Source organism: Carassius gibelio, chromosome A15, assembly GCF_023724105.1.
Source record: "Carassius gibelio isolate Cgi1373 ecotype wild population from Czech Republic chromosome A15, carGib1.2-hapl.c, whole genome shotgun sequence".
In the NCBI taxonomy this organism is placed as follows: domain Eukaryota; kingdom Metazoa; phylum Chordata; class Actinopteri; order Cypriniformes; family Cyprinidae; genus Carassius; species Carassius gibelio.
Window position 1 is genome coordinate 15652800 of NC_068385.1, and position 18906 is coordinate 15671705.

Genomic DNA, 18906 nt, shown 5'->3' on the forward strand with positions numbered 1-18906 from the left:
AAGTTTTGTTCACATTAGAAAGTTAGCATGGCAACAGTTTAATTTGACTGCAACATGATGGAGGCGTCATGCTGTGCTTTTTAAAAACCATTTGCGTTTTTAGATGGAAAGATGCGATCTGTATAAATGGTCCCTAACACTATTATTTTCAGTATCTGATTTTTTTCATGCCTAACCCTCATTCTCTTTTTCTATTTTAGTATTATTTATATACTATTATAATAAATATGAATATCTTGATTTAGCTTCTATTTTTAGGTTTTCATTTTAGTTTTAGTAATTTAGTAATTTCTATTTCAGCTTTTTCAATGAATGAAAATTATTTTTAATAGTTATAGTTAACAGTAACATTAGTTTTTTGTGATTTCATGATTTCTGTTTTCAGTAAAATGTCACATTAAATCTTGTAACTGACAACTTTATTCACTCTCTTCGTATAGTCGACTGAGCAGCTCAGTACTCAGCTGTCTGCTCTAGAGGCTGAGAAGGCGGGGCTTATAGAGACTGTTTCTCAGAAGGAGGCGGAGCTGGCCAGTTTGGGGGTGGAGTTAAAGCGTGTGCAGAGCAGTCTGACCAATGAGAGGGAGAGTGGTGTGAAAGCTACTGAGGCCCTGCAGAACCAACTCAATGAGAAGGTGAAATATTCTTTGTTTACTGTCATTTTACAATAGTGGCTTTGCAGCATTCAGATTCATTATACCAGAAGAATGCTGTAAATATAATAAACATGGTGTCTAAAATGCCTGTTTTCATTGTCTTTCTATCTGTAGGAGAGTCGTGAGCAGTCTCTGGAGAGCGAGCTGGTCTCTCTGCGCTGGGTGGCTCTGCGAGCAGCTCTGGAGGAGGCGGGAAGGATCGTACAGGACTGCCTGAATCAGCTAGAGGACCCCGCACACATAAGCTGCACCAGTTCAGCCGGTCAGCGACCAGCTCAAATGACCCTAAACCCTCCCACTGATTATACACACAGCAGGAATAGCCCTACGAGAGCGTAATATATATTAAAAGACCTTCTTGTGTGTGTAGATTACCTGGTGTGCAGGTGCCAGGTGGCTCTGGACTGCGTGGAGAGGCTGCAGTCAGCCAGAGACGGCTTTGTATCAGATAACACAGGTGAATTACTACGTTACACACACACACACACACACTCATTTACAACTAGTATTCATCAATGTACCATTGACTCCAGCAGTGTTGCTTTGAAACTGTAGTTTTACAAGATACAAGTAACACGTCATTTAAAGTAGTTGAAGAACAGCAAAGACAAACTATATATTAACATTCACATATTTTGGGGTCAGTAAGTTCCTTATTTTCAAAAAGTCTGCATTTATTAAAAGTATAAAGTAAAATACAATGGTAACAGTTATTGTGATTTTTTTTTCACCATATATATGTGGAGTCTAGTTTTTTTTTATTATTGAAACTGAAACATTAAAACCATATCTGATCCAACACTGAGATGATAGTACCGAGGCTGCACAATATATTGTGACACATCCATAATGTATTGATTTGTCATGCTACTCTGCTAAATGTTGGAAAAACTCCGTACTGAGTCAAATCTACACAATTTTAAAGGCAGCGGAGCTACTTTTAACAGTATTGAAAACTTTTATTTTTATTCCATCACTGTTCTACACTCAAAATGCACAAGTTCAAAAATAAAAAACCCCACACAATTCAACTAAGGATGTACCTTTTAAAAAATCCATTACCAAAAATGATTCAACGTGAATGCATGGAGACTTTTCCATCACTTTTGTTAACACTCAGTCTATTGAGATGAGAGGCGGTCATATATTTCTCACTGATTTCCCTTTATGTGTTTGATAGATGTGTCTGGACTGGTGCGGGCGGTGACTCAGTTCGCTCACCTGGTGGGCGATGTCATCGTGCAGGGCAGCGCCACTTCCCACATGGTGCCGGTGGAGCAAGCTGACGGTGAGCACAAGACGCCAATCACCCCAACACTACATATTCATAACAGCACAGCTGATGCAGCTCGATGTTAATACTTCTTTAAAGACACATATATTGACACTGTACTGACCAATCAGCATCCAGAACTATCTGATTGATATAGGCAGCATAAATGTCATTTCTATTATTAAACTGTATCCACATATAGAGAGCCGTCCAAGAATATGACTTTCTGTTTGAGTTGGTCTCCATACATCAGGAAGGTCATTAGTGTCACTTCGGTTCTGTTATTAACTCCTTCCCTGGAGGTCTGATGTTTTCAGTAGAGCTGTATTAAAGGAACTTGACGTAACTCAAACCGGCTAAATGTGTGGTTCCCGTGCACATGAGCGATCACGTCACAGCCGGACATGGCAGGAAATGTGTGTCAGTCCGAGCGTATGTGGAGTGTCTGCAGGTGACAGATGGCTCGTCTGACTGCTCTCTACGTTCTCTCTTTGTCTTTGTCTGTGTGTGGGCAGCTTTGGCAGACAATGTGAAGGAGTGTGGCGCGGAGGCCCTGGCGCTGCTCTGCCAGCTCAAGGAGCAGGAGTCTGTGGGGACGGCAGACTGCAGCCGGCTGAGGGCGGCTCTGGATACTGTGATGGTCTTGGGCGAGGTGAGCGAGACACTGAGAGATGGTCCTTGTTTTAGTATAGTAACACTGTGGACTGAAAAAAAAACAGCATGTAATTGGCAGAGAGAATCTCTTTTTATTATTATTTTAATTATTATTTATTTCCGAGTCATTTGAATTAAGCCAAAACTAATATGGAATACTTGTTTTGTGTTTACTACATAATGTATGTTATATTCTGTGTACTACCTGGTGTTATTTTAGTATTATTTATATATTATTATAGTATTTATTTATATTGTGAATTGGCTTTTAGGATGCACTTTTTTTTTGCAGTGTAATTATACATTTAAATTCTGAGTGATATTAATTAATAAGATGATCTAACTATTTGGTTAGGATTAGGGTTTGATTTATAGTTGCATGTAATTATGCATAATTTATTATTGTTACTGTAGCTACTAACAAGGACACTGCAAAATAAAGTGTTACCAGTTTTTTATTTTATTTTCAGTTTTCTTGTTAATTTTAGTAATTTTATGTGCTTTTGTAAAAAAAAAAATTATTATTAATTTGAAATATTTCTTAATTATCCTAGTAATTTATTAGTACTGTAAATTATTTTCACTTGGTTGCCAATGCAACATTTCTAAGTTTTTCATCTAATTGTACGTTTTTATTTTATTTTAATATTTTATGTGATTTCAGTTAACACAAATTTGTAACCGTTTTAGCTAACAACATTATACAATAATAAACATCAGTGAGAATATTATGGCACATTATATACTTAATTCACCAAGTTGCCATCTGATCTGAACTGGTATTCAGATTAATTTTTTCCATTAGAAATAGAAAGTCATGTCTAATTTGTCTTAATAGTTGGCACTCCGAACAATTAAGAGTCAAGAAAGGGATTTTAATATCACAGATGATTATTGGCTATGCTGCAGATGGAAGGTCAAGCATATTGCATTGTGGGATACTGTAATCCACACAGTGTGCTCTGGTTACATGCTGCACATTTTAGCACTCAGAATGTATCCACCAGGTATTCCATGAGTATTCATATTTCATAATGCAGAAATAGTAGTATGCTATTTTGTTTTCTCTGAGCAGAAGTTGCGTCCTCGGGGTCTGGAACTGCAGCAAGGGGAGCTGGGAGATCTGGTGGAGCAGGAGATGGCAGCCACATCGGCAGCTGTGGAGTCAGCCGCCGCCAGGATTGAGGTAATCAGACGGCTCCCTGCTCTCCCTGTCCTACAGACAGATACTTAATAAAACATGAAGCGCTCCAATCTACTCCTCTAATGTTTTTCCCCTTTGCTCTCAAAACAGGAAATGCTCAATAAGTCCAGGGCGGTTGACACTGGAATCAAAATGGAAGTCAATGAAAGGTCAGACAGACTAAGCCAAATGTGTTTTTCATATAAATTATGTTTTTAAGATTACTGTTACAGTTACAAAAGCGATTTTACAGGTTCTATTTAGTTGATGTTCCTCAGTGGATTTGGGTATTCAGTGATCAAAATGTCTCCATGCTGAGCTTATTTCACTTGGATAGCGTTGCACGTTTGCATTCACCCAGACGCATTAGCAGACCCACCCAGGTGCATACAAAACAGGCCTGTGAGTATTTAAATGTTGCTCTCCGTCGCCCCCTGCAGGATCTTGGCGTCCTGCACAGATCTCATGCAGGCCATCAAAGTGCTGGTGCTGTCCTCCAAAGACCTGCAGAGGGACATCGTGGAGAGCGGCAGGGTGAGTCAACGTATCTAGAAGTTTTAAGAAACCTCGAGCTTAAATTAGCAGAAACAGGTGTTAATGAAGTGTTCACAGGGGGCCGCATCAATGAAGGAGTTCTACGTCAAGAATTCCCGATGGACAGAGGGTCTCATTTCCGCCTCCAAGGCTGTGGGTTGGGGTGCAACCATGTTGGTGTGAGTATTTTAGACGGAGAAAAAATAAAAATGCGTCATTTTTGGGGGATGCTATTACATAATTATAAAAAAATCTCAGTGGGTTACAGAAACCTTATAGGTTTTAGGACCCTATAAAATAAGTTTTATGTTTCCATTTTATTTATTTATTTGTGTTTGTTTGTTTTTATATATAGAAATTCTGTTTTTATTTCTTCTCAAATTCTGTGTTCTTCATTTTGAATTTAAATCATAAAAGTTTAACAATTAAATAAATGTATAAAACATTTAATAACAGGACCCTATTAAAAATAAGAAAATAAAAATATTTTGCTTTACTTTTTATATATTTTATAGATATGTTTTAAGATGTTTTAAGCAAATGTGTAATAAAAAAAATGTGGCCTTCAAATTAATCTATAAAACTTGTAATCAGATGAAAATATGAAAAAAATAATATATAACAAAACATAGCATTTTTATTTTGGACAAATGAAGTGCTGCACAACAGAGGTTTACTATATAAATTTAAATTAAATTTCAGTTCATTCACTCTGTTGCATAGAAAATGTAGACTTTATATTAGTGGTCGACCGATATATTGCCAAAGTCGATATATCGGCCGATATTTGGCATTCTTCAAATGTCGTCATTGGCCGATAAGTTTTTCTGCTTGGTCAGTGTTTTCGAGGCGGGACTTTTATTTTGATGGTGCTGAGAACAGCATCACCTGAGTGCAGACAGTGCCTCCCTCTTGTTCACTGTCATCATTAACAGTTCTGTCTAATACAAATAGAAGTCTGTCTGATAATCAGATCGAACTGTTAAGCAAAGGAATTAATGTATACAAAAATATTATAACGATTGCTTTTATATTATTAGTAATAGAAATGCAAACTAATGAAAATTTAATTTCACAAACCTTATAAACTTATTCGAATCCAGCTGTGAGATCTTGTGAAGTGTGCATTTTTATATCCAGCATGATCACGTGTTCTCTGTGTGATGGTCAGTCCTTGTGAATTGACTACTTTAAACTTTACATTTGTGTTTTAAAATTATGCTGCACTTTATGCATTTGCCCACAGTCATATTCATGTAATTTCCACTGTGTGTTGTATGTAAAATGAGTGTTACCCTGGCTTTATTTAAAAAATGTGATCACAGTTCACACAAACTTCCCAGAACACTGAGTGCCCTGTTACAGTGTTTACTTCCTTTTTAATTATATTAGTGTTAAATATTTATTTATTTGTGAAAAATACTTTGTCATATGAAGTATAAGTATGTTTATTTTACACATTTATTTCATAATCTATTGTCAGTTGATTTAAAATTTCTTAAATATTAATAAAAAAAAAAATGTAAATATCAGCTTTATATCGCCCCCCCTGCTTTCCAAGAACGGAATCGGCATCTGTCAAAAAAAAATCAATATCGGTCGACCACTACTTTATATTTCTTTTTGCGATTTTATAATCAAAGACATTAGTGCATATCCAGGTGTGTCCAAGAATTGCACAGTTCTGTGACATTTCACAGTATACGGTAAATTCCATTTAAATGACTGGATTTAGCATTTTCCACACTGGGCCCTACGGTTTGAATCCTAAACTAGTTGATCTATGAACTATCCCCATTGTGCTGCTTCCATTAAAGAGTTTTTTCTTTCTGCAGTGATGCAGCTGATCAGATGGTGCAAGGCACGGGCAAGTTTGAGGAGCTGATGGTGTGTTCACATGAGATCGCTGCCAGCACGGCTCAGCTGGTCGCTGCATCTAAGGTACAACAACCAATTGGCACTTGAATTCACTTTGAAGCACTATGATGTTAAGGATGATATATATAATCCATTTGATCTCTTCAGGTAAAAGCTGACAAGGACAGTCCAAACCTTTCCCGTCTTCGGCAGGCCTCCAAAGGAGTCACCCAGGCCACTGCGGGAGTCGTGGCATCAACCAAGTCTGGCAAGTCTCAGATCGAGGACACAGGTGAGGTTTACAGCACAGCCTTTTCAGCTCACCCTCCTGACTCAACATCCTCAGAAACGTTTAACATTGCTGCTCATTTGGGAAATTCAGGTTCAGATTATGCTTGCAACATTTCCCCCATAATTTCTTGTCATTTCTCCATTACTCATTAAATGAGAGCCTGAAGAAAGTATTAAAAGTGGCAGCAGCCTCATTTCACTTCTCATTGACCTCCACAGTCACATTGCCCCATTTCATATTTAACTATAGCTATGAGAACTGGTTTATGGTGCCCTCCAGAGATACAGAAATTAGCAGGTCTATACAGTCAGCCTCTCTCATGCTGACGCTCTTCTCTGGAGGCAAGACATTTAAACAACATTGACCAGTCACATGGAGTCAGGGACATTGTGTGTCCTTTTATATCCAGACCAGCTGTTAGACATGAATTAAAAGCCATAAAATTTCATTTTCGACGCTCAATTCTCTCTGTTTCAGAAACGATGGACTTCTCCGCAATGACACTGACTCAGATCAAGAGGCAAGAGATGGACGCACAGGTGAGAGTGTATTCCTCTGTTCCTCATGTATTTGTGCGAGGATGTGAAGAAATCTGACCGTTTAAACGTGTGTCAGGTGCTGGTGCTGGAGCTGGAGACCCGACTGCAGAAAGAGAGGGAGCGACTGGGAGAACTGAGGAAGAAGCATTACGAGCTCGCTGGCGTCGCAGAGGGCTGGGGAGGAGAGGAAGAGGGTAAGACCCCCAATAACAGCACAACAACACAATACCGTCTGACCATCTTCCTCCTCAGAAATCATCCCAGAATTCCCTAGCAAATGGAGTGGATTGAAAGTTTTCAGGCTTACAATGGAGTATCAAGTGAATTAGTGTTGCAGATGGGGTGTCGTGTTTGCTTGTACATAATTCGTCTTTCTTTTGTGTTTGTCCGCAGGAACGGGTTGAGACTCATGGTGTTCTGTGCAGCAGCCCTACAAACGGGGGATGCTTGACGTCTTTGTACACACACAGTATCTTTCCCTTCTCCCTTTTATTGTACTTTTTAACTCTTTTTGATTTCTTTATTGTACATTAAAGCCAAATAAAAGGTACTTTTTTTTCTAACCTGCTCCTTCCCCCGGCCTGTGGAGTCTGGAGACGTGAGGAGTGTGACTGTATTGTGTGACGAAGCGAGAGGGAGATAAAGGAAGGAAGGATGAGACACCACATAGTGGACAGAGAGGGATGTGCAGGCTCACTGAACTGTCTGAGTATTTCGTGTCCTCTTCATACGGAATGGAGAATCTTTCCCATCCCCAACCATTTAGAACAATCCTGTCTATCCGTGAAACATCCCATGATGCATTGCACAAGGGTGACTCACCCCGTTTTGCAGGATATGACACTGTGCTGTGATTCTTCCGGACTCGACTTTTATAAACAGCAGCAGTGTGCGACATCCAGCTCTCAAATGCATTCCTTAATGTCTGGGTCCATATTTCACAAGTCCCTTAGCAGTGGTCACTGGACTAAAAAGAGTGCTTTGGACATAACAGCTGAAGACCTACTGTGGACTAACACCTTAAAGCACTAGCAAATTCAACCGAGGCTCACTTTTCTTCTTAAGCTTTCCTTTGATTGTTCTGAAGGGAAATTCACTTTATAAGAAACCCTGAACACATTTAATCCACTGGCTTTTTACTGTTCCACCATGTTGTCTTCTAGGACAAACTGCTCATCTAACATATGATATTTCAGCAAAACTGTGTCCTGATGCGATTCACCAGTTTCAAGTCCATGACTGAATATGAACTGACTGTTTTTGTGAGGCTGAAGCTCATTGTTTTTGTCGTAATAGCTTTATTAAGGTCATAGTTCAGCACAGATAGATATGGCACCATATTGTATTCGTAACGGTCCATAGAATGGTCCTGTACGGTTTACATGCTGTTAATACGACAATATCTGTTAATTCCTGTTGTCTTCTTCCAGCTCCACATACGCGCACCTCTTCACACTGCAGCGAGGAGAGACATCTGTGCCTTTCAAAAGGGAAAAAGGGTCACATTCCCTCAAAAAACATTTAAAATGGTGATCTGAGTAGCATTAGGACAGTGTTTCTAAAGTTGTAGTCTGGTATTGTGAACTGAGATCATGAGATCAGTAGAGTGTGATGTGAGAACAGATGTAGCCACCCCTGTGTTCAACTCTGGTGTGTTTCATTGGGATTTTTGAGCTTCCCTTTTACAACTGGATATCTAAAAGAAAGAAGAAATGGTACGGGGCTCCTAAAGGGGACATGGTGATGAGAAAAATATGATTGGAGGAAAAATGACATTTCACTGTTCTCTGATAAAAGGGTTGAATTCCCCTGGGAAACTGCCTTCGCTTGCGAATCTGTTGCGTTCACTTGCAAAATAACAGAAATATAGTTTTTCCATCCACCTCATATTACTCCCATCACAACACAAACACAAAACGTTTCTCTAGGAAATGCAAATGTTTTGTAAAGAAGTGCAGTTTCTATAAGAAGCGGAGTCAAGCGAAGCAAGTTTTCTCCATAACATGGGTAGAAATTAATAATAAAACATTAAATTAAAGCGGTTTTAGAATTATAGATATTTATCATGATATACAGTACAAATATTACCATGATGTGTAGCTACTTACAAGTGTACTTTACAGTTTCAATTTTGTAATTTTATTTATACTAATATTTAAATTTCACATGAACTAAAGGGAGAATTGTGTGTGTGTGTGTGTATATATACACACGCACATGCTTAAATTCATGTGAAATTAAAATATATACAGTATGCAGTAATTTTTATACAGTAATTTTCTTTTGCAAACTAGAAGTCATTTTGGGGGATTTTTGGACATTTCTTGACCGGTTTCATGAGATTAGCACAAAATGCATGAAGAATGTTAAGTAAAATGTGTTGGGCTCAAGAAGTCTGTCCACTTCTGTCAAAGCAATGTAGACCACCACAGAGCCTTGTAGACCAGCACTGTCTGCCAGCAGCACAGCTCTCAGCAGGGTTACCTCAACTTCTCCACAAACTACCAGTCTGTAACTACAAAAGAGAAAATGATTGAGTGGACTCCGTCTGAACATACGTTGACTAAACTGTGTGCGTTTGTGTCCTTTAATACTAATATAACGTGTGTGTGTTTGGGTGGATGCTGTGTGACTGAGATATTATATATAATGTATATCCCATTTGTTGTTATGTCTTACTGCCCTCATATTGTTTCACTCATTACACTGCTTTAGCTGTTATGTTAAGTTGCGACACTGGGTATTTAATTTGCTTTTTTTTTTTTTTTGGAGTGTCTTCATCACCTCTGGTAATGGTTTATTTCACCGTTTCGATTCGGTTGTCTAGTCTTACCAGCTCGGCCAGCCTCTAAACTGCCTCTCACTTTTGTTAATGGAAACACACACACACACACACAAGACCGCGCCGTAACATTTTGGAGAATATCATTGTATGATATATGGCCTACTAAAACTGTGTGGGTTTGTTTTATTTTTCAGTTTTTAAATAAATATCAATGCTAGTTGGTTTGTCTTGATTCCGCTTGCGTAGATGTGTGTGTTATGTCATAATAATTGATATTACAGTCTGCCTTGTTGAGGTGTTTGGGGGCCAGAGGGAAAATTCTTTGACGTAAATTTGTGTAATTATTCAGATTAAGCAACCGCTGAGTTATTCAGTTATGTAAAATGATTTGTTCGAGCAACGACTGAACCTGTTGACTTGTAGATTATCCCACCAGGTGTCAGGAAATAATGCCGCCTGAGTTCATACAGCTCAGAGAAGTCTAGTCTAAAGCTACACTGTAACACATTCTTCAACTCGGATTTTCTGTGTCCTCTCTCACATGTGAATATCAGAACAGCAGGTAAAAGCAGCATGTAATTAAGAAAAGCATAGATGCATATGTGCTTGTTCGTTTGATTTCTACTAGCTAACATATGCCTACTGTACATCTTTGTTGCTTATTTACTCTTAAACCGTATTTTTACCTTCAAAGTACATATTATTGTTTTTTACAAAGTAGCTTCCTCTGAAACGATACTACCTCAATTACAGTTTTGTACATTGTCCTCATCAGAAAGTGGACTGTAAGCCCAATATTTAATCTATTGTCCCTGGACCATTCTTAAAAAGGCAATTTAAGTTAGAATAAGTCATATAGCCTATATATATAATATATATATATTTTTTTACACACACCAGATCAAGTCAAGGGAGTTGTTTATCATGCACTGTAGTGGTGCATTACATGAACATCAGACATCCCTGTTGAAAAAACCCCAGTATATTCTGGTTAGGTATGTTTTGAAGCTGGTTTTTGCTGGTCATGTGCTTGTCTTAAGATGGTTGGACCAGTTTAAGACCAGCTCAAACCAGCTTCAAAACATACCTAACCAGAATATGCTGGGAGGGGTTTTCAACAGGGATGTTTGACAACCAGAGAGTACAAATATGTTTTGTTTTAATTTTCGCCTACGTAGTATATTGATTAGTTCAAAACTTAGACATTTTCTTAAATTATATATAATATTTCGATTCCCAACCACCAGAGGGCAACATTGACTGACAGCCAAAAGCTCGACTAATGACCTCTTTCGCAGGGTTTACTTTGGATGCTATTTGGAATTTATTTGTATGGTCTTTTTGTGCAGTATAAGCGATGTTTAGAAATAGTTAATATGTCTAGGCCTACTGCCGACACGGATACCCCACACAAAATGTAAGATGTTTAATATGAACACATATCTGGGATTATTAGACGAAATAGATTTCAATTAATATTTCAATGCACGTCTCTATTTCATTATTGCATTATAATTAATAATTGTACTTAAAATTCAAGATCTACAACGCAATATGTTGTACCTAGCATAACTTTGCATAAGAATTGGGTCTTGGAATAAAACTTTCTCATGTAAATGTAATACACATAAAAGTGTTCATTTGCTGATCTGATGTTCGCTACTGTAATAAAATAATAATAAAGAAAAAATGTAACTTTACTCGCTCTCACTTTTAAGTTAAATATCACATGCTTAGGATGTTTGTGTTGTAAGAAGGGAAACCTGAAATACAAATTACTGACTGGTTAGGTATGCTAATGTTTTTCAGAAAGAAAAAAAAATACTTATTTGTGTGGAAATCCCAATATGGCAGAGGTTTTACTTGTGACTGCTTAACATGAAGCCTCAATCAATAAATATAGCCTACTGACAGTTCTAAAATAGAATCTTCGCTTATGCAGATTGCTAGTATGTTGTATGGAATAAAGAAGGACAATGAAGTGGAGTACTGAGAACGAATAACTATTGAGTAAATCTCCCAGTGCAGTAATTTATAGCCGCATCTTTTCCCAGCAAAGTGCAATGAGTAATCTTCAGACGACTACCTGACTTCAGTCAGATTGCCTTTATCCAGCAATCAAGGCAGGTTTTCTTTGGCCTAACTGCTGCTTTTGGTCAGAGTGGTGGGTTAACTGTGCACTGTGGGTTTAAAAACCCATCATCCTCCATTGATGAACTGACTTCAACCTTCCAGAAGATGAGTTTGAGTAATGAGACTCAACCCAGCCTTCTGCTTCCAGTCAGGCCCAAGCCTTTGGACAGACCCCTGTTCATGATTGGTCCTCAGCTTTCTGGCAGGCTCATACTTAGAGAAAGTATTTTACCATTTTTATACTATTTGTTTTTAGTATTTGTGTTTTTGTTTGCACTTGTCATCTGAAAATAATTTGTAATTTTGTTAATATTAATAGTATAGAAGATAAGTACTCGATGGCGCCGCGCATGGCTGCTTCAGTGCTTGGCTCTCCAGTGTTTGTACTGTTTTTGTTCGTTTTTCCTGTTTTTTGTTTAACAAACACTATCAGTTTCACCAGGGATGAACTGCTGAACATTCGGCAGAACACACCACAAGATCTTTTACCAGATTTAAATTATTCAGACGTTTTACTGAACGTTGTTATCGGAGGAGCGGCGGCGCTGATCAAACGCTTCAGGACGCGCAGACGGGGGAAACGAGCGGGAGCGCTCGTCAGACTCAGGAAGCGCATATTTCGAACGCCTAGCATCCATCTGGCAAATCTCCGCTCTCTACCTAACAAAACAGACGAACTCCTTCTGCTCTCTCGGACAAATAAGGATTTCTCTCACTCTGCTGCTCTGTGTTTCACGGAAACCTTGCTGAATGACGCCATACCAGACAGCGCGCTCCATCTGCCGGGCTTTCAGCTGTTCAGAGCGGATCGCGAATCAGAATCCACGGGGAAATCGCGCGGCGGCGGGACATGCTTTTACATCAATGAACGGTGGTGTAGAGATGTAACTGTGTTAAAGAAGATGTGCTGTCCTGATCTAGAAATGCATAAGCCGTTCTATTCGCTGCGGGAGTTTCACTCGTTCATTCTGGTCAGTGTTTACATCCCTCCGCAAGCACATGTGAGCTCAGCTTTACAGAAACTTGCTGATCAGATCACAGAGACAGAACAACAACACCCGGACTCTGTTTTAATCATTCTGGGGGACTTTAATAAAGCCAATCTCTCCCGTGAACTGCCAAAATACAGACAGCATGTTACATGTCCCACCAGAGACAGTAATATATTGGATCACTGCTACACCACAATAAAGGACGCATATCACTCTGTTCCACGAGCAGCTTTGGGAAATTCTGATCACTGTCTGATTCATCTTATACCATCCTACAAACAGAAACTTCTGCTAAACCTGTAGTAAGGACTGTGAAGAGATGGACCAGCGAAACGGAGCAGGATTTACAATCTTGTTTTGACCTCACTGATTGGAGTGTTTTTGAAGCTGCTACCACCGATCTGGACGAACTCACAGAGACTGTAACATCCTATATTAGTTTCTGTGAGGATGTTTGCATTCCTACCAGGACTTATTTAACATTCAACAACGATAAGCCATGGTTTACAGTAAAACTCAGACATCTTCGTCAGGCCAAAGAGGATGCCTACAGAAATGGGGACAGGGTCTTGTACAATCAGGCCAGGAACACACTGAACAAAGAGATCAGAGTGGCTAAAAAGACCTACTCTAAAAAGTTGGAAGACCAGTTTTCTTCCAACGACTCAACTGCAGTTTGGAGAGGACTGAGGGCCATCACAAACTACAAGACACCATCCCCTTGCACTGAGGCTAATCAACGGCTTGCTAACGACCTGAATGAGTTTTATTGCAGATTTGAAACCCCCAACACCCATTCTGACCATCTCCCTGCACAACCATTAACACCTCCTGCAATCCCCCGTTCCACACCTACTGCTCTTCAAATCTGTGAAGATGATGTGCGCCAGGTCTTCAAGAAGAACAAAAGAAGAAAAGCACCAGGCCCAGATGGTGTTACACCAGCCTGTCTGAAAATCTGTGCTGACCAGCTGGCCCCCATCTTTTCACAGATCTTCAACAGATCCCTGGAGTTGTGTGAAGTACCTTCCTGCTTCAAACGCTCCACCATCATCCCCATCCCTAAGAAACCCAAGATAACAGGACTTAACGACTACAGACCTGTGGCTCTAACGTCTGTCGTCATGAAGTCGTTTGAAAAACTGGTTCTGGGTTATCTGAAGGACATCACTGGACCCCTACTGGACCCCCTGCAGTTTGCTTACCGAGCAAACAGGTCCGTGGATGATGCAATCAACATAGGATTGCACTTCATCCTGCAACATCTGGACAAAACAGGGACTTATGTGAGGATCCTGTTTGTGGACTTTAGTTAGGCTTTCAACACCATCATCCCAACAACCCTCCAGACCAAACTGGCCCAGCTCTCTGTTCCTAGCTCTATCTGTCGGTGGATCACCAGCTTTCTGACAGATAGGCAACAGTTAGTGAGACTGGGGAAATTCACATCAAACAGCTGCTCCACCAACACTGGTGCCCCTCAGGGATGTGTTCTCTCCCCTCTGCTCTTCTCCCTTTACACCAACGACTGCACCTCTAAAGACCCCTCTGTCAAGCTCCTGAAGTTTGCAGATGACACTACAGTCATCGGCCTCATCCAGGACGGTGATGAGTCTGCTTACAGACAAGAGGTTGAGCAGCTGGCTGTCTGGTGCAGTCTTAACAACCTGGAGCTGAACACGCTCAAAACAGTGGAGATGATCGTGGACTTCAGGAGAAACCCCCCTGCACTTTCCCCACTCACCATCATGAACAGCCCTGTGACTGCAGTGGAGTCATTCAGATTCCTGGGAACCACCATCTCTCAGGACCTGAAGTGGGACAATCACATTGACTCCATTGTAAAAAAGACCCAACAAAGGTTGTATTTCCTTCGCCAGCTGAGGAAGTTTAACTTGCCACAGGAGCTGCTGAAACAGTTCTACTCAGCCGTCATTGAGTCTGTACTGTGTACTTCTATAACTGTCTGGTTTGGCTCAGCAACAAAATCGGACATCAGAAGACTACAGAGAACTGTTCGGACTGCTGAAAGGATTATTGGTGCTCCCCTGCCCACCCTTCAAGAACTGTATACATCCAGAGTGAGGAAAAGGGCTCATAAAATCACTCTAGATCCCTCACATCCAAGTCACCCCATTTTTGAACTTTTGCCATCTGGCCGGCGTCTCAGAGCCGCAAATACCAGAACAGCAAGGCACAAGAACAGTTTCTTCCCCCAGGCAATCTACCTCATGAACAGTTAAATGTTCCCCACTTATGCTTATGCAAACAAAAGTGCAACATCCTTATATTTATTTGTTACCCCTCCATCCTAGTACATCCCTGCATCTTTTTCAATCCTATCCCATTATCATTTATAGCACAATTGTTTATACACTTATTTATTTGGCTACATTACATTTTTTTTTTTTTGTCTGTGTGTTGGTGTCTCTGTGTACTGGAAGCTTATGTCACTAAAACAAATTCCTTGTATGCGCAAACATACTTGGCAATAAAGCTCTTTCTGATTCTGATTCTGATTCTGATCATTAAGATTTATTTTAATGAAATATCTGTCACAATTTCAATGAAAAACTTGATTTATATGATTTATGATTTAATATACTAAGGTGTTAAATTACTAATTTACATACATGATTTAAATTAGTAATTAATTTGAACCTGGGTGTTCAAATAAACATGAAGGAGGTGAGAGGACAGATCAATGGCATTGATATCAATTGAATGAGAAGAGTTATCCGTGATAGACTGCATCTGCTTCTGCTTTCCTTATTGACTGTGTGCTCAAATAAGAATAATTATGGTTCTTATTTACACTCAAATAAGAAAACACTGGAAAAATAAAAACATATAGCATGTATCAACCAGGTGTGATTGATACTAGGCCTGGACTCTCCTTTAATAATTAATGTCAGTGCTGTAGCCACCTGTTATTTATTATTATTATTAATTTGATTAATTATTTTCTGTTCCGTATAAAGCATCCAAGCATAATGGTCTTTGCATTCAAGACATTTGGCAGATGCTCTTGAAAGTAAAAGTGATACAAAAGGGAAGAAGTATAATGACTGCTGTAATTTGCTGTCCTAATGGCCTGTCAGACAGCTATAGACTAAAGACTGAAGAGAGCTTTGATTTTGTTTTGCAGCTGTCTATAAAATTACTGACACATGCAATCTTTCCTAAAAAATCACTGCCTTTTGCTAATCATTTGAAATAAATACATGTTCTTTAATGAAAATCAGAAAATTATATTTAACCTTATTCACGACAATACGTTTTCTCTCAGGAATATACATTTATTGTACATATACTGAAAAAATAATGCCACATTGTGAGGAAATCGTGCCATCTTTTGGACATTATTGGTAGTGCGTTATTATGTATCGTGAGTAAATTCTTATATTTCTTAACTGGAAAGTGTTTAAAATCTTTCATCTTCTTAAGTGTTTAAGTCTTTCATTTCTAGAATGCCATCATTGCTGACAAACAAGAGATGGTTTAGTGACAATGATGGGCTGGTTAGGAATCAGTTTTAAGGATTCGTGGCTCACAGTCTCGGTCCGTATACTTATGTATAAAGTACCTACTTACTTCTACCATGAGTGAAGAATCTGTAATAGTGCCGAGACCCAAGATCTGAAGGGTTACAAAAAAAGGATCCTGCTATGCTTATGCCAGTCTTTACACTATTCTGAACATGAAATGTAAAGTCTGTCTGTCTGTCTATCCATCGATCACATTCACTCTCCACAGCACTCAGTGTAGACCACAGGAATAAATCAATCTGTAGGCCTATAATCTTAAACAAATACAGAGATTACCACAATCCTTAATCCACAGGGAAAATATAGTTCGGCCCTGTTTATTTCTATGCCTCCCAGTGAGCTTGTTTACAACAGACTTGGCTGAAGTATATGGTTTAGTGAACACTGGTTTTGCTTCAGGGCCCAGAGATATTTGAGATTTTCTGATCTAAGTTATTGAAATAAAAACATGACATTAGCGTATCTCCGAGGTTCAAGATAAAGTCCTCTTGAATGCCCACAATCAGATCTCAGCGAGTTAGTATAACTGCAATTTGCCACTTGCTGATCTCATGTCAGTCTTTGAGTCTCTTGTGCTTTCTCTGTTCACTGTGTCAATGCACAAGTCTGTGTGAGTCTCTGCTGCAGAGTTTTGACTCACTGAACAGCTCGGCTATTTTTAGCCTCTGCAGCTCACACTCCATCAGGTTACAGCGAGCCTTGCCTTCACCACAAAAGCTGAACGCCGAAACGAGAAGAAAGGATTGCTTACGGAAAGATGCTTGTGAATGTTGTCTTTGTTAAATAGGAAGGGTGGGGATGGGTGGTCACTCAAAACAGTCAACCTACCGTAAAAATATCAGACTATGCCAAGCTCTGGCATTTTAAAGGGATAGTTCACCAAAAAAGCATTTATGCACCGTTATAATTAATGATCAACACAAAACAGACAAAAATACAAGTTTTGAAGAATGTTCATGCTGCTCAGTTCCATATAATGAAAGTGGATGGGAACTGGGGCTGACAAACTCTAAAAGGGACAAAAATAAGCATAATAGAGAAACATGCTGACATTTAAAGTGTTATTCATTGAAAATCTTGTTTGACAGCCATTGGTCACCATTCACTTTCATTTTTATGTTTGAGGGAACTATTTCTTTAAGAGTTTGCTTTTGCCCACAGTCTTATGTTCAGAGTAAATGTTACACAAAAGCGCTGCTGCTGGACAAGGAGGCAGATGCAGATGTGAGGTCATTGTCCAAAAGAAGACGGTTCTCCCATGAGGACTGCACATTCATAAGCCAATAAACTGAACCCGATCTGTTCGGAGCGCCATCATTCCTTGCTGCAGTCTGGCGTTTCAGAAACATGAGCACTTGATGTTCTTTGTTTGATTTTCTGCTGAGTCACTACACACTTCATCCTAGGGCTGGATACAGCACCTCTGCTTCTGTGTGCTGCTCATATTCCTGCATTTATTCGCTTAAAAAAAAAAAATGCATCATCATTAACTCATCTCCCTTTGTCCCATACCTCTGATTTCCTCTCTTCTGTGGAATACAAAAGGAAAGTTAGAAAAACAAAGTTATATATAACAACCCATTTTACAGAAATAGTGTTTTAAAAAAAACTATTTTTATTTTGCAGTAGCGTGGTTTGAACCCTAACAGTTTGAAAAGTGTATTTAGTCTAAAATGTATTTAAGAGTAAATTTTTTTTTTACTCGAGTTATGTAACGAAAGTATTTGTAATTAGTTGCTTTCCACCTCCGCATATTCATCCATCAACCACCAGAGAGCTGGGCAATCAACTGAAGGTGATATTATTCGCCCACACACCCAGCAGAGCAACACCCAGCCCCTGCCAGACCTTAAATAACCTTAGGCAGTGGGCTCCGTCAGATAAACACGGGCCCAGACACTGAAAGACACGAGCCCTCCACAGACACACACTTGCACTGCCTCCAACGCAACTTGAGGAGAGAGAGAGAGCCAGTTGCTAGGAGACACGCCCCCAGTGCAAACACAGAGCCATCTGTCTGTGTAAAGCGGAGACGAAGGGCAACTGAAAGGTTGGCACACTCCCTGGAACAACAGAGGAATGGAGAGCAGCCACCATCTTGTATTTTAAGCTTGTCCATAATGAAATAACGCTCTGTTTGCAAGAGTGAGCCCGCATCTGGATTTTTAACACAATTGCAGTGTTGAAGGACTTAAGTGTGCTAATCTGCTAATCTAGTAAAGCCTGAATTTAAAATGTTAAACTTTTAGTTTAAAGACAAAACATAGAAGTCCTTCGAGCAATATTTCACACAAAATGAAAATGATTTACTTAAAGGGTTAGTTCATCGAAAAATCCAACTTATGTCATTAATGACTCACCCTCATGTCGTTCCAAACCTGTGAGACCACTGTTTAACTTCCGAACACAGTTTAAGATATTTTAGATTTAGTCCGAGAGCTCTCAGTCCCTCCATTGAAG

At 39.4% G+C, this 18906-nt stretch overlaps 1 protein-coding gene across 2 annotated transcripts in view; it reads left to right on the top strand.

The window, feature by feature from the left end:
- The window catches only part of LOC128029331 (huntingtin-interacting protein 1-like), a 44303-nt gene extending 34313 nt beyond the window's left edge, over nucleotides 1-9990 (top strand). For both annotated transcript variants that reach the window (XM_052617073.1, XM_052617074.1), the window contains exons 18-31: nucleotides 441-635; nucleotides 771-918; nucleotides 1027-1113; nucleotides 1837-1944; nucleotides 2445-2581; nucleotides 3659-3769; nucleotides 3878-3936; nucleotides 4207-4300; nucleotides 4379-4479; nucleotides 6136-6241; nucleotides 6326-6449; nucleotides 6927-6988; nucleotides 7065-7182; nucleotides 7382-9990. In XM_052617073.1, the coding sequence (XP_052473033.1) occupies nucleotides 441-635; nucleotides 771-918; nucleotides 1027-1113; nucleotides 1837-1944; nucleotides 2445-2581; nucleotides 3659-3769; nucleotides 3878-3936; nucleotides 4207-4300; nucleotides 4379-4479; nucleotides 6136-6241; nucleotides 6326-6449; nucleotides 6927-6988; nucleotides 7065-7182; nucleotides 7382-7392 (1461 nt within the window). In that variant the 3' untranslated portion in view covers nucleotides 7393-9990. The remainder of the gene's footprint in view (nucleotides 1-440; nucleotides 636-770; nucleotides 919-1026; nucleotides 1114-1836; nucleotides 1945-2444; nucleotides 2582-3658; nucleotides 3770-3877; nucleotides 3937-4206; nucleotides 4301-4378; nucleotides 4480-6135; nucleotides 6242-6325; nucleotides 6450-6926; nucleotides 6989-7064; nucleotides 7183-7381) is intronic.
- The last annotated feature ends 8916 nt before the right edge of the window (nucleotides 9991-18906 follow it).